Source organism: Molothrus aeneus, chromosome 5 (genome assembly GCF_037042795.1).
Source record: "Molothrus aeneus isolate 106 chromosome 5, BPBGC_Maene_1.0, whole genome shotgun sequence".
NCBI classification, from domain to species: domain Eukaryota; kingdom Metazoa; phylum Chordata; class Aves; order Passeriformes; family Icteridae; genus Molothrus; species Molothrus aeneus.
The window spans coordinates 62883453-62898343 of NC_089650.1; the positions used below are offsets into that span (position 1 = coordinate 62883453).

General features: G+C 43.6%; 1 protein-coding gene across 2 annotated transcripts in view; it reads right to left on the reverse strand.

Annotated features, from left to right (window-relative positions):
* The window catches only part of ELAPOR2 (endosome-lysosome associated apoptosis and autophagy regulator family member 2), a 101151-nt gene that overhangs the window by 36220 nt on the left and 50040 nt on the right, over positions 1-14891 (reverse strand). The window contains exon 2 of one of the 2 annotated variants that reach the window (XM_066550961.1): positions 13506-13626. In XM_066550961.1, coding sequence (XP_066407058.1) covers positions 13506-13626 — 121 coding nt within the window. The remainder of the gene's footprint in view (positions 1-13505; positions 13627-14891) is intronic. The other variant, XM_066550962.1, reaches the window with a different exon arrangement.

Sequence of the window (14891 nt, forward strand, 5' to 3'; positions counted from 1 at the left end):
AGAGCCCCATGCCTGTGTCAGGAATCATAATTCCTGCCTGGACACTCATTTCAATGGCAGGCCATCCCACTTTCCCTCAGTACTATGCTGCATCCTGTCCTCTTTGAGACTGAACATCCTGAATGGAAAACAAATGAGAACTTTCTGCAGCCCATAGTACTTCCTACAATGTTTGCAGATTTTTTAACTATGCCAGTCAAGCCAAAGCAGGATCCAGAGCAATGCACACAACTCACATCCCAAGAAATGATGGGATTTTCTTCTGTTTCACACATGCCACATTGCACAGTGACAGATCTTTCATACACTCTTTGACAGACAAAAACTCATTAGCCTGAGAAACTGCAGGATGAGACCAGACTGGCAGCCGAAGTGGTGAAACTGGCCCAAAACAATGACGTCGGCTGAAGTCCCAGAAAATGTGGTTCCACAGATGTGCCAGTGTTTATCTAAGCTGCAGAAAAACTTGCTTTATTGTAAGCACTTTGATTAACTCATGGCTGCATAAGATGAATCTCCATCTGAATCCAACTAACAGTTCTGGCTCCCATTTCTGTCCCAGTACCAGCAGGATTTCTTTCTGTAATTGTCCTTTGTGCATGGCACTGGAAAGCAGATTAAAGGTCTGTTTTGATGGAGTGATCTGCCAAAGGGTCATTTTTCCTTCTTGGTCCTATCAGCATACTCTGAATTTGAGACAGATTTCTAACCCTGTTGCTCACTGGTGATGGATCAAGAAGGAAAGTGGGCAGGATCCAGGCAGAGATGGGTGTGGGGTGGGAATAAACAAGGAAATCCTGCCATGATGGATTTCTGTGAAAGACTGACAGACAGACAGAAAATCCACCCTCAGTGAGGGCCAGTGACACACAAGGTAGAGCTAACACCCCATCTGACTGACTGCGTGACCTCAGCTCAAGCCACAGGATCTCCCTGCACCTGGGGTGGGAAACAGCTTCCTTCAGAGATTTGGGCAAAAGCAGTAAACACATCCCTGTGTGTCTGAACTGTGACCACACTTTGTACAGCTTTTGCACCTTAAATATATAAAGACATCCTGACTCACTGCTTTAGCATTATTAATAAATCTTGCTTTATTTTTTCCTTTTGAAGGGTGCAGAGAGAAGCTATCAGGAAGGGAAGCAGAAAAGTAAGCTCCCTCGTGACATCTTTGAATTCTTTAACAGTTTCTGTTTCAACAGTTGAAACAGAAACTGTTGAAACTGTTTCTTTTTTAAAGAAAGCTAAATACCAAGAAATTGAGTGTGTTGCTTAACCATTCCAGAACCATGAAATTCAACTAAGGAGTCAAGAACCGTGAGCAATTCATTGCTATAATGAAGATGCTGAGGGCAGCAGAGCCTCCTCTTCCATCACAGTGAGGCTGAGCAGAGATTTTTACTTTAGGTGAACTAATATATTTTAACCCCTTGCAAACTGATCATTTGAGAGAAATAAAAGAGTACAAGAGATCAGGCCAGCTGCTGTGCAAGACACATCACACATCTCTCACCTTCCAGAAAATAGGTGAGCCTTTATTTTATTTTGGTGGGGAATTAGCTTCTTTCCTTATAAGAATTGTATTTAAAAGGCAGCAGCATTTCCCATCAAAACACATTCCCCTGCAAGCAAACTGGCTCTGAGCATGCCAGCTGCTTGCCAGGTTCAATTTGGGGCTGGATGTGGCTAATGGCAACATGAAGCACTTTCAACATTGGAACAGATGCAACATTTGGTCTCGTTCCAGCTGGAGAAGGGTGGGGAGGAAATCCAGTGTGTGGTGAGCATGAAGATGGTCTCCTCTCCTAGAGTCCCACAGCTTGGTCTTTCATCAAGGGGGAGACCAAAAACAGGGCAAACTTTCTTTAGTCTAAATTGCATCAGTTCAAGAGTTCATCCCAGCTGGAGACAGGGAGATCAGTCATTTGTGGAGGGACAGAGCACAGACAGATGATCCATCCCAGGGGCATCCCAGGACCTTCTCCTTCCTCGTGGCTGCTCCAATCACTAAGACATAGCTGAGCACAGATGCAGCAATTCCCAGCAGCCACAGAAACAGCTGGAATTACTGCAGCTGTGTTTGTGAGGGTGACACACACAAGATGCTGCCAACAAGAAGGGCTGCATCACAACTTAGGAAGTTAAAGAGTGATGCAAAGTTTTGGGAACACAAATTCTGTATTTTAGGTGTGTGCTCTGATTTGTCCTCCACTAAACCCTCCCTCTTCAGAATCCAGAGGAAAAATTATTCTTCCACATTAGAGGAAGATTCTGTGAACACCCCTGACGCCAGAGTCCATTTGTTTAGGCATTTGATTTAATTTTCAGAGAAACCATCTCTACTGAATAACTGGACATCACTATTTTCTGTCCCTCTCTAACTGCAAACTCTACTATTATACCTCTCAAATATCAGTTTGGGTGTTACACCCCAACTTACATAGAGCAATGCACATTGTGAAGACTCAATGTGATCTTGCTTTCTGTGAAGAAAACTGTGAAATGCATGAAAAGATTTCATTATTTGCCCCATCATGGGCATTTTAAAACTGGGAGAACATTTCCAGAGGCAGTTAGGAACAGCATGACACTCTGTGGTGCTGGATACACTGCTGCCTTTGGAGCTGATACAATTATTGGTGATTTGAAGCTGTAGCTTTCCTAAATAACTACAGAAGCATGAAAAAAAGAAAATATGTTGTGGTTTGTGCAGGTGACTAGTTTTTCTCCCAAAAAGATGTTGTAAAGTACAGTTTAAGTAGACATTGCCACAGGCAGCCACACACATTCCTACACACATGCAATAAAGCTGACAGCATATGCACTTAATAAAAAATTGACATGAGATCCAGTGCTAATAGCCACCACTGTACAAGTCTTGTCAAAGAGACCTCATGTCATTCTTTAAAAGGCTTACAAGCCACTTGATGAAGATGATAGAGTGGATGTGGCATTCACATACTGTGGAAAAATCCCTTTGCCCAGGATTTTTCTCCTGGGAAACTGAGAAGCCTTAGAGAAAAAGGAAAACAATAATTATCTGATTTGCTTCTCCTGTGTTGTGCTCACATGTGGAATGTGTTTGGAGATTGTTCACCCACAGGTGATTGTTTCATTGGATTCTGCTGTGAGCTGTTTTAACTCTTTGGCCAATCAGGACTCTGGAGAGAGTCAGGAGTTTTCATTATTATCTTTTTAGCCTTTTGTAAGTATCCTTTCTGTATTCTTTAGTATAGTTTAGTATAGCATTCTTTAATATAATATAGTATAATAAAGTAATAAATTAGCCTTCTGAGAACATGGAGTCAGATTCATCATTCCTCCCTGCCATGAGGGACCCCACAAATACAATAGAGTGGATGTCATGGATTTAGGGTTCCTAACACAGTTAGCTTAGTTTTGCATGCAACTCGGATGAAGAAAGGTGGGGAACACCTTAAAGGGATTGAGAACTGCCTGAGTAATAGACCTCAGGTGGGGCTGTTAGAAACCATCCTTGAGCAGGGAGGAAGGGTGCAGTTCTGCCTGCCCAGGACTGAGTCTGATGGCTGCCTACATTTTTCTCAATGATCTGCAGGCAAAAAGAAAAGGAATGGTATCAGGATTGGCAGGGGAGAGACTGTTACCAAGCCTGAGCCCACTCAGTGTGCTTTAGCAGAGTCAGAGCTAAAGACAAGCTGCTGAGGGCCAGGAGTGCCAGCCCTGCCTGCAGAGGGCTGAAATGTATCCCAGAGAGCAGCAAGCTGAGGATGACAGCAGACCCACCATTCATCAAGAGCTTCCACTGTCAAGGCATCCAAAAAAGTCACTAGTGAGATCTGGATAAATTCAGAAGGTGCAGGCAGAGATATGGAGGATGAAACATGGATTACAGGGAAGAAGATTGTTATAATGCTGCATATAGATATGACTTGGCATTTTTATGAGGTCAGTACAAAACAAAAGGACTTAAAATGGTTTTAAAATTAGAGGTAATGTCCTCCAGTGAGAGATCTGAAGTACTTAATCTAGTTAGTTTATCACAAGAAGATTGAAAGTCAACTTGATTAATATATAAGCATCTCCAGGGGGAGAAAACACAAGATCCTGCTGCACTTTTTAATCAAGCAGACAAATGCATGAGAAGAGCTACCTTCTGGAAGCTGAACCCAAACAAACTCAAATTGGAAATAAGGCACAGATTTTTAATAGGAGGAATGACTGACTGTTGGAACAATCTGTCATGGCATGTGATGGACCCTTTGTCTCTCAAGTGGTCCATGCCATAACTGGATACCATATGGAAGAAAAGCTCATGCCAAATACCCATTATCAGCCCCACCATCAGCCTGGCTGGGTGTATTTCAATGGTCTGTGAGGGTCAGACCAGCAAACCTAATCAAACCCCTCACTCTTAAACTCTGTGAGTCAAGATCAGTGGTGCCCTGCCTCCCTCCTAGGACGCACCATGAGGACTGGGGCATCCTGAAGCAGGAGCCCTGCCCACGGTGTAACCACTTCCAAGGAGTGCTTGCAGTCCAACCCTTGGCAGATCTGATTGCACTTTACAATCACTTTGCTGACATGAAAACAACTCCCCAGAGGGCAAAACAGACCATAAACAAGCTTGTCTCATTTGCCCTTTGACTGCAAGTCTCCAGGGTCACATTCTGTCTTTTAGTACTGTGGTGGCCCTCCTGGTGATTTTGGTGGACTAGGATCAATATTAGTTGGCAAATATCTCTTGTATTAAGTGACCCTAACATTCTCACATTGCTTAACTCTCTGAAGCTGGGGATCAGGACAGGATTAGCATGAACAAAGATTGACAAACAGAGTAGATCCTCACATGTATTCAGCTATTCAGCTTTTCCTGTGCTCTGAAACTTTCCTCTGGAGTGTTTTCTCATGTCAAGTATCTTTCAGATTCTGCCACACTGTGAGAGGGATCAGAATATTTAAGATTTCACCAGAAGATTAACCAAAGCTGTCTCAATACCCTACATCCTCCACCACCAAACTCTAATGTAATTATATGCTTTCCTCCCTTATGCAGCCCTGGCCTCTAAGTCTTCCCTCTTTCCTCATCCAGCTTCCAATCCCATTTGGACCCACTACTTCTACCTCCACCACTCTTCTCAGCAGACTTTTACTTCCAGACATTTCTTATTTAAAACTAAAACTAAACTATCTCAGGTCTTCTGTTTATTCTGTTGCCACTGAACATGTGCACAGTCATGTGTTTTCTTCTGTGTCTCCCTGTCTCTCAATAATTAGGATTAAAAAAAAAACAAACACAGGACTGGATTTTACCAGGTTGTACAATATCAGAAAGGGATAGCAATTGAGCAGTTCTGCACAAATCAATGAAAATACAAAGCAAAGATAATCTCAAACACTGGTTTTCCATCTCTCCCCTCTCCATTCCTGTGTTGTTCATCCAAAGCCCCATGATCTGGGATTCAGGTGATGTGCTGCCATCTCTTGCAGGCAGAGTCAGGCCTGAACTGTCTCAGCCTCCCATGGGCAGAGGTGGAAATGTGAGGTTGGCAGCATCAGGCAGCTGTGTCCCAGAACAGCTGCTGTTTTCAGCAGACACATGCCACAAGCCTGGAGGGGAAGATGTGGCCAAGGACAAGCACATGGAGGCTTTTCAGTGATACCCTGGGGCCTCGGGGTCTACACAACATGGAACCAAGGATCAACCTAAACACAGGATGAGGAGGGAAAAAAAGAGGAAGACAAAGGATGAGAGGAAATCATTGCTTTATTATTAATGTTTCCTATAATCTTGCCAGCTTCAGAATGTCTTCTGTGAATAATTTATACAAGGCTTCTCCAATAGACTGTGAATAATTGATGTTCATTTTCTTCAGTCATTTTTTCCCAATGTGTTACCAGGAACTAGACTGAATCTTAATTAAAAAAAAAAAAGTCTGTCTAGGCTGTTTAGTGTTGAAATGTGATCATACTGAAACCTGATACAACTTGGGGAAGAGTACCTTCTGTGGAATACCTTTGCATTTCATAGGAATACATAAGTTTTCCTTTTATCCAAAAAATAATGAAATACAGCAAAGTTTTTTTCAGTTCGCCTCTTTTCCCCAGCTGGCCTGGCACATAGGACACTTTATTATCACTTTGTTGCATCACTTGGACACTGAGAGGTGTGGGTTTGGAATGGAAATAATCAATTCACAGCAGTGTGGTGTAGAGAGCAGGAATGCAGCGATCACCAAGAGGTTAGGAAGCACATTTCCTACCAGGGTTTGAACAGCCATCCCAGTGGAGATGGCAAGAAACAGATCTGGAGGTGAGTGAGCAACTCTCCAGCCCCTACTGACTCCATCAGGCATATTTTGATTGCTCATCAACCAAAGTGGTTCTAGTGCCATTTGATGTTCTCTGCACAAACACACAGTTCTTGCCTCTCATCCCTCTACCAAGCCATAACAAATCTCAAGGTCTTGCCAGCTGCTTTCCTCTTGAAAGAGAAATTAGTGACTCAGAGGAATTTCTTTTTAACTTTTTTAATTACATAGTGTACACAACCAAGGTGAAGAATTCATCAAAAGACACCAAGGCCAATCTTTCTCCTCATAAACTCAGTACACACATCAACATGCAGTTCCCAGTAACTCTTCCCCAGAGAAGAGAATTAAATTCTGAGGGTTCAGTGCAAACTTTTCAGCTTTTTAAACTATTTACCTATTTTGTTTTGAATCTCTGCTTCAAAAAGCCAACAATGTGACTCACTCTGCAAAGACAGAGTCTTGCTCATGCACAAAGTAAAAATTCTAGAAAAAATACTTGTAAAACTGGGGAGATACCAGTAAAACATGGAAATGCCATGAAGTCTAGCCTCAAGCTTCAGCCCAGGTGAGAAACCTAATAGCATCAGTAAGACTCACAAACCTGACTGGAGTCAGGAACACGAATTAGCAGGGATGCTCAAAGAGGAGCAGGAATAATCATCTGCTCAAGTGCTTTGCTAAATCACAGCCTTTCAGTAGCAACTCCCAAACTGTGCTGGGCACACCCCTGCTAGCTGAACAGCTTTGCTCCATGGCAGCCCTGCATTAATATGTGTATGCACACAAAATTTGCAGATGCCCACTGACTTCAGGGGAGGTAGAAGCAGGCCCAGTTCTTACCTGGCATATCCAACTTAACCAAAGACTGAGAGAACATCAAACTCAAAACCTTCATTTAAGTTTTCTGTTCTGAAAGAAAAATGCTAAAACTCCTGCTGTTCACTTAAATTGCCCTAAAGTGTTATAAAGTGTACAGCCTTAAAAAGGTCATTTTGCCTAATTGAGTCTGCAATTAGCAGGAAGATCCGTATCTCCTCCTGTGGTATCCTGGGAGCAGATTACACAAGTTAGAATACACTCAACAAACACAGCTCTGTAGCAACAAATCAGGTCACATTCTGCTCTCAGACTCTAGTAAAGCCCATTGTAATTGAGGACAGTCTATTTTCTGAAGTTGCTGGAGCTTTTCACATTTCTCATTTGGTACAGGCTCACACGACTCTCTTCAAAACTGAAGGACATTTCTGATTTCAAAGAAGATGCTCCCACCTTAGTGGCACCAGGTGAAGGTGCACTTTGCTAAGCAGAGCCACAGAATCACAGAATCATTAAGGTTGGAAAAGACCTAAAAGCATCTAGAAAAAAAGATGTAAAAGCATCAAGTCCAACCATTAACCCAACACTACCAACTCCACCAATAAACCATGTCCCCAGGTGCCACATCTACATTTTTTTTAACACTTGCAAGGATGGTGATTCCACCTCCTCCCTGGGCATCCTGTTCCAATAATATGATCAAATTCTTCTATATTATCAACTTTTTTTTTTGGTCTCTTTTCTTAAGAAATCTTCCTGATTACAACTGGCATTTTGATGCTGACTATAATAATGACCCTATCAGCTCTTGAACACAGCATATCCAACTCCTTTAAAAATGCTCTATTATTTTCACTATAATTTCTTTATTATGCTCACAGCACTACAAAATGAGCAGACATTTATGAGATGAGGTACAACCTATTCTTGCCTAGGATGGCAAAAAAGAACTAATATTCTGTGGAATAAGAGAGAATCCTTAATAACATATTAACATGGTATTAGCTCAAAATGTGAACCCTTTAAGCTCTTTTTTGGCAAAAATTCTGCTCAGAGATGAGAATATCAGTGCAGCTTGGCACATGCTATAAACGGAGGGAAGTGGCGGAAGGAAGGAAGTGGCGGAAGTGGCAGAAGGAAGGAAGTGGCAGAAGGAAGGAAGTGGCGGAAGGAAGGAAGGAAGTGGCGGAAGGAAGGAAGTGGCGGAAGTGGCAGAAGGAAGGAAGTGGCAGAAGGAAGGAAGTGGCGGAAGGAAGGAAGGAAGTGGCGGAAGGAAGGAAGGAAGTGGCAGAAGGAAGTGGCGGAAGGAAGTGGCGGAAGGAAGGAAGTGGCGGAAGGAAGGAAGTGGCGGAAGGAAGTGGCGGAAGGAAGGAAGTGGCGGAAGGAAGGAAGTGGAGGAAGGAAGGAAGTGGCGGAAGTGGCGGAAGTGGCGGAAGTGGCGGAAGGAAGGAAGGAAGTGGCGGAAGGAAGGAAGTGGCGGAAGGAAGTGGCGGAAGGAAGTGGCGGAAGGAAGTGGCGGAAGTGGCGGAAGTGGCGGAAGTGGCGGAAGTGGCGGAAGTGGCGGAAGGAAGGAAGGAAGGAAGGAAGGAAGGAAGGAAGGAAGGAAGGAAGGAAGGAAGGAAGGAAGGAAGGAAGGAAGGAAGGAAGGAAGGCTGGCTCAGAATTCGGACTCTGGAGTGTAAAACATACAGCATATGGTCAGGCTGGCAGAAGAGCCTGATGGTGGCCACAAAAACAGACTGCAGTGCAGTGTCAGCAGGAGCACCATGCCAAGTGCTGTTCCCACTGCCAAATCTTAAAAAGTCCCCTTTAAACACTGCCTACAGCCCCACAACAAAGCAAAGGGTTCCCAGAGATCCCAGCCATCAAGGGGTGCAGGAAAGGGCTTCGCCCTAAAGGAAGCTGCTCCCGGGGACTGCTATCAATATTTTCCATTTAAAAAGCCAAGCAACTGCCCTGATGGCAGTGATCCTTATCAGCTAAACTCCCTTCCTGCTATCAGACTCATGAAGAGATCAGAGGGAGTTCTGCGGTAATTAAAAATGAAGGAGATCAAATTAGTAAAGCACATTCTCAACTGTCAGGAGTGATTCAGATGTCTGGATTCTGCTGAAGGAGGATCTCTGTCTGCCACTGCCACCTTCCTGTATGTACCCGACCTCCAGAACAGTATTGGGAAGATGCCCAGAGGGGATACCTTAAATGGGAAGCAGAGGAGAGCCAGAATAGCTCTAGGAGTAATAAATATTACCTTTTCCCTGGCCAAAATCTTTCTGGACTTTTAATGCATCTCTTCACAGGAACCCTTGCAACCATGATGTGGCAGCATCAAAAATGTGACTCAGCTCTGAACAAACAGAAACCTGAGAGAGGTGCCCAAGCGGTCTGGTGTGGCCATGACACAGGTGACACAGGTGTGGCCAGCCCCACAGGGTGATCACTGAGGTACCACACCATGCTGAATGGGAAAACACAGGCTGCAGGGTCTGAAAGTGGTGATGACTAGAGCCCCACGGAGCTGGGAGAACAGAAAAAAATAGAGGGGAGTGAAGTACAGAACAGGGCACGTTGCAACTGCAGAGCTGCTACTGCAGCATCCCTCACATATCTGGGTCACTGCATAGCAGGACTTCCTACAGCACCACAAAAATCTCTCATGTGAGCCTCCTCCTTCCTTCCCAGCTACATGGGAGAGGTGTGGAGGGCGGGAGTGCAGCAGGAGGGGAAGGTGGATCATTGTGCTGCTCTGTGCTCATGGAAAGGAAAAAGCATTAAAATGCTTCTCCTGGTAACCAGGTCACAAAGCAGTCAAAATATGACAGCCCTGTCTGCTGACGACACTGTCTTCTCTGCAGGTAAGCTGTGCTGATGAAGTTTCTGAAGACTCAAAAATGGGGTAGAATCCTGGCAGGTTTTGGAGCCTACAGCAGTTTCAGGGAATGTTGAGGCTGTGCTCAGCAGGACACAGTCAGCTGTGATTTGCAGGTTACTGTGTGCTTCAAAATGCAGCAGAGCACAGAGACATCCAGCCTATTTTTAAATGGTTTCATCCAAATGAGAAGCAGTAAAACACAACATCCTGAACACAAGCACATCTCAGGACACCGACTGAGCTCTGATGCCACAGTCCAATTGCTCCAGATATGGGAAGCACCTGAACTAACAAATTTTTACCAATCTCCAGTGTCTTTCCACTCCACTGGAGGCCACAGTCTAGACATATTTACAAAGCAGGAGACATTTAACATATTGTTATGCCATCTTTCAAATTTCTAGCTCAGGCACAATTTAAAGAGAGCGACTGCTGAGCATTTGGAAGAAGGAGAGGTTGGCACAGTATTCTCAGGATTCAAAATTAATGACAGCCTGCACATCACTTCTCTTTTCAGGGAGCAGTAAAGATCAGTGGCAGATATTCTCAAGGAGCAGCATTTCTGAGTAGAGGGAAACAACCGCAAACATTGTGAAGTCAGCAGTGATGGCAGATGTGTTCCAAAAAAATCACTTTCTCATACAGATTCCCTCATACTATTGTGTCCACTGAGGGCTCTACCAGCCTCAAGGAAACAAAAAAAAAGCCCTAAGAACTCATGCTATTTCACAACTGCAACTGCTATACAAGTGCAATCCTCTCTTAAAAGCAGATACATAGTTGGCCACAGGATATCTCAGGACTAATGGATGCTGAACACAACTTCTGAAGATAGCAGACCTCTGGAAGGGGGAAACTGGAAGCTGGAAATTGTCCTACCCAGAGTGATTTTACTGTAGGCCCTGATTTTGCAGGTTGAAAGACCAAAGAGAAACCCAAGGGGACTCCAGGATTCTGCCAAATGCCTGAACGAGCCCCAGTTCCTATGTCCTGGCATAGGCTAGGACCTGTGAGATGAAGAAGAATCAGAATTAATTTTTAGAATATCCAGAAAGACTCAGCTCAGAGGATATGGCATAGTTCTGGCATTTCTTCATAGACCTTGGGATAAAATAGCACCATGCCTGAGAGAAGGAAGGCATCTCAAGGAGCCATTAAAGTGAGTTGTGTGCAAACCCTGGCCAAGCCTGCAGCACAAATCTCACTCTGCACACAATCCACAAAGAATACGACTTTAGAAGCCTCAGATACAGAACCTTTTGTTTTCTTTGGGCTGCAGAAACTCATGCTTTTGATGTAAGATGTCCTTGGTACAGCTGCTGCATTGTCAGATGAGACAGAAGCCACCAGCTTAGAGAATGTGACAATCTGTCAGCATCTTCAACACAACTCATCATCAACAACAGACCCCACGTGCAAACTCCAGAGATTTGTGGGGCAGTCGCTTTTCAAAAGATGCCTCTCCCAGTTTATCCCACCCACTGGAGAATGGACTGTCAGCCAAACTCTATGCTGGTTGAAATATTTTACAGCAAAACCCACTACATTAACCAGGCTGAATGTGAAAGGTGTTCCCTACACATTCCCACAGTGACTGACTGCTGTTGACAGATTCATGTTTTCAGGCTGAAAGATTGGTTGTTCTTTAAGCAAAAGGTGAAAGACTAAGAGATAAGAAAACCTAAAATTACTTTTGCCATCAGAACATAGTCAGACAGCCCCTGCTGCCAGTTAATTTACTACACACAGAAAGAAAAGATAGAACTCCAAGAGCCCAGGGAGATGGGATCTGAGGGGTTCAGTAAAAAAGTCAAATATCCGATTGCTTCTCAAACCAGCTGAATTGCCATGGGATTTAACAGCAGCACTACAAGAAGGAGTTGAGTTTTCCAGTGTATTTAACAGAATCCTGTATTTTGGTGTATAATATCAGAGCCCATCTCCTGGGAAAAGTTTTTACCTTGTCTAGCAGGGGCCAGATATTGAAAAGCCAGATTCATCTATTGTTATAAACCAGCTGAATTCTCATTGGAATTGATTTAAGACCAAACACAGACACAAACAACAGAAGATGGAGAAGGAAGAGAACCATTTGTCAAAGTCTGTAGCATAAAGTTGAGGATAGTGTGATATTTCTGGATTTAAACCATTTATCACAAGATTTAAGAAGAAATAATGTACAACACAAAAAAAATAGCTATACCTATGTCCTCTAGGGTACACCAAAAGTGGTTGTGCAGCAGAAGAAATAAAACTATCTGCTCCTTTATAGAGCAGGCAGAAAAAAGTGATAGGCTTGAAGTATAACAAGGGAGATTCAACAGCAGAAAAATCTTTAACAGGAGGGAAAATGAAAAGGACTAAATATATGAGCAAATATCTGGAGAGCTTCTGGGCTCTTCATCACAAGAGGTCCCTGAAAACAGCCCAGCCAAATATCAGCCATGAATGACAGTCATTTCTACTACAGCTATTTGGGCTGGAGGGTGAATTATGGGATCACCTGAGGTGTTTCTCAGGTCTGTATTTCTGTAATTGAAAAAGCCCATCCTAAGGATATGCAGAGACTCCACATTTAAAACCCTGGAAACTAAATCCAAATATCAGGAATGACACATTCTCAAATGATGCTTGCAAGCAGTCAGAAACCTTCCAGTGATCAACACTGCTACAGAAAATATTTATGTACCTCACATTGGAACATAGAAAAATGAAAATAAACCTTTAGAGAAGCAGAGTCAGAAGCGAGTAAATCTGACATCTGCTGCAATAGAACTGAAAAGACACAGCCATTGCTCATCCTGTTTGTCAGATACAATAATTTATACCCTCTGGTAGAAATTACTGCTAGGATCTTTTGTGGAGAGAATTGCTGGAGCAAGGAAGTGTGATGGGAAAGAGCATTCAGACTGGGGAGCTGTGAAACAGTGAGGGCTGTGTTTGAAGAGCAGCAGTTTGTTTAAATCCCCCAGATGCAAAAAGATTAAAAAAAATGCAGAACCAAGTGATATGAAAACATTCCAAACTGTTAAAAAAATAAATGCATAAATAAATAAATTGCAGGAGCTTCATCATGAAAATAATTCAGGCAAATAAGACATTTACCATTCCTTATGCATTCAGTTTATGAATTATCTAAATAATGGAAATAATGAGAATGTGGGCACTATATAGCTTGAACAATATATAGCAAATATAGCCTGACCACTGGTGGTCACCATTTTGACTGGAGAGCTGCAGAACTGGAGAGCAGGGCAGCTCAAGACAAGCAACCACAGCTCTTCAGGGGACGCTGTCAGAGATGTGCCCTGTCTGTGAATCAGCATTAAAGGGTACCTGCAGCCAACAGTGACTTTCATGGAGACACTGCACAGACAATCCCTGCTCCACATCTCCAGCAGACAGAAAGCTGGGCTGGAGGGGAAGGACAACTCAGGGAAACTCAGGACATCAGTGACAGCCCTACAAATGTACATAGCACAAAAAAGCAGTAACAGTCTGTAAAATGAGAAGTCACAACATACTGCATTCCTTCCCTCTCACGGGGTCAGGTAGTCCAGAGCACTCCACGGCCGGGTTGGGGACAGCCACCCTCCACCTGGAGCCACTGCTGTCGCACTCCGTGTACTCAAAGTGGTAATCTGTCTGCAAGCAATTACAAAGAGGTTCAGTTTCATCATAACATTTGCATATTAAGCTCATTAATCAAGGCTGGGATTAGCAAGCTGGGTTGTAATTAAACCAGAGAGGAAGTGGCTGTTGTGGAACACACAGTGCAGCTTTGATGATTGCCGTGTCTCATCCCAGAGCAAGCGCGGCTCCTGTCAGGTGCTGTGCAGCACAAATGCTGGGGCAGAAGGTTGGATTTGCAAAAGCACTTGATAGACAGGAGGTAGATTCCACTAGAATGTTTTTTCCCCAGTCTCTTAGAGCAGGATTGATGGAAAATTTCTGTCCATCACAGTATCTGATCTACAGCAGCCAAGGAGGCTTCCTCTTTGATCAATGGAGCAAGCCACGCTTGAGCTCAAGTCATCCCATGATAGGCTGGATGTGTGAAATGGACGGAATGATTCCTCCTGCAAGAGCCTTTCCCTCTTGGTCAGTTTCAGAGGAATCCCAGGAAAATTAGGGCAGATAAACCCAGTATTGGGATACCTGAAAATGTCATCCAGAGTCAGCTCTGAGGAGCACCTCAAGGCAGAATTGTGGTGTGGGGGGAGATCAGTCCCCTGGTCTCTGGGGCTGAGATAAGCCCTGGGTACACGCAGTGAAAAAGAGTAAGAAACCTCCTAGCATTAGCTAGGAAAGAATATTAGCTATTTGTCTTATTAATAGTATTGATTCAGATCCCACATAAATTCTAGACTCACATTTAATTACATCTTTATTTTTGTGTTTATAGCTCTGTTTTCAAATTCATAGCCCAGAAGTTTGTGATTAAAATAAACCTCAGCAACATCTCATTTTTCAGTCAGTCTGGGTGGAGCTGGCAGAAATGGCGAATAACCTTCTTCAGAGGGAACAGACCCATGTTCAAATAACACTCCCTGGCAAGCTCCATAAGATGGTTCCATATGGGTAAAGCCACCTTCAGCTCTCTCTGCAGTTAATCAACACTGCTACAGAAAACATTTATGTACCTGACACTGGAACACAAGGACATTTTGGGGGCAATCTTCTCCTGTTCCTTTCCTTGCAACTAACATTGTACATGATAGAGCAGAAGAAAGGGGAGAAGGTGGATAAGAGTGGATCTGTGCTGGCTCTGATATAGATTAGTTAATTCCTGCAAATCAAGGTAAAATATTGGTATTTGTCCTGGTTCAGGGCAAATTTGAAAAATGTACCAAATTTGGATTCATATGCCTATTTTAGACACCTGTTGCAGAGGGGACAAGGAGATAACA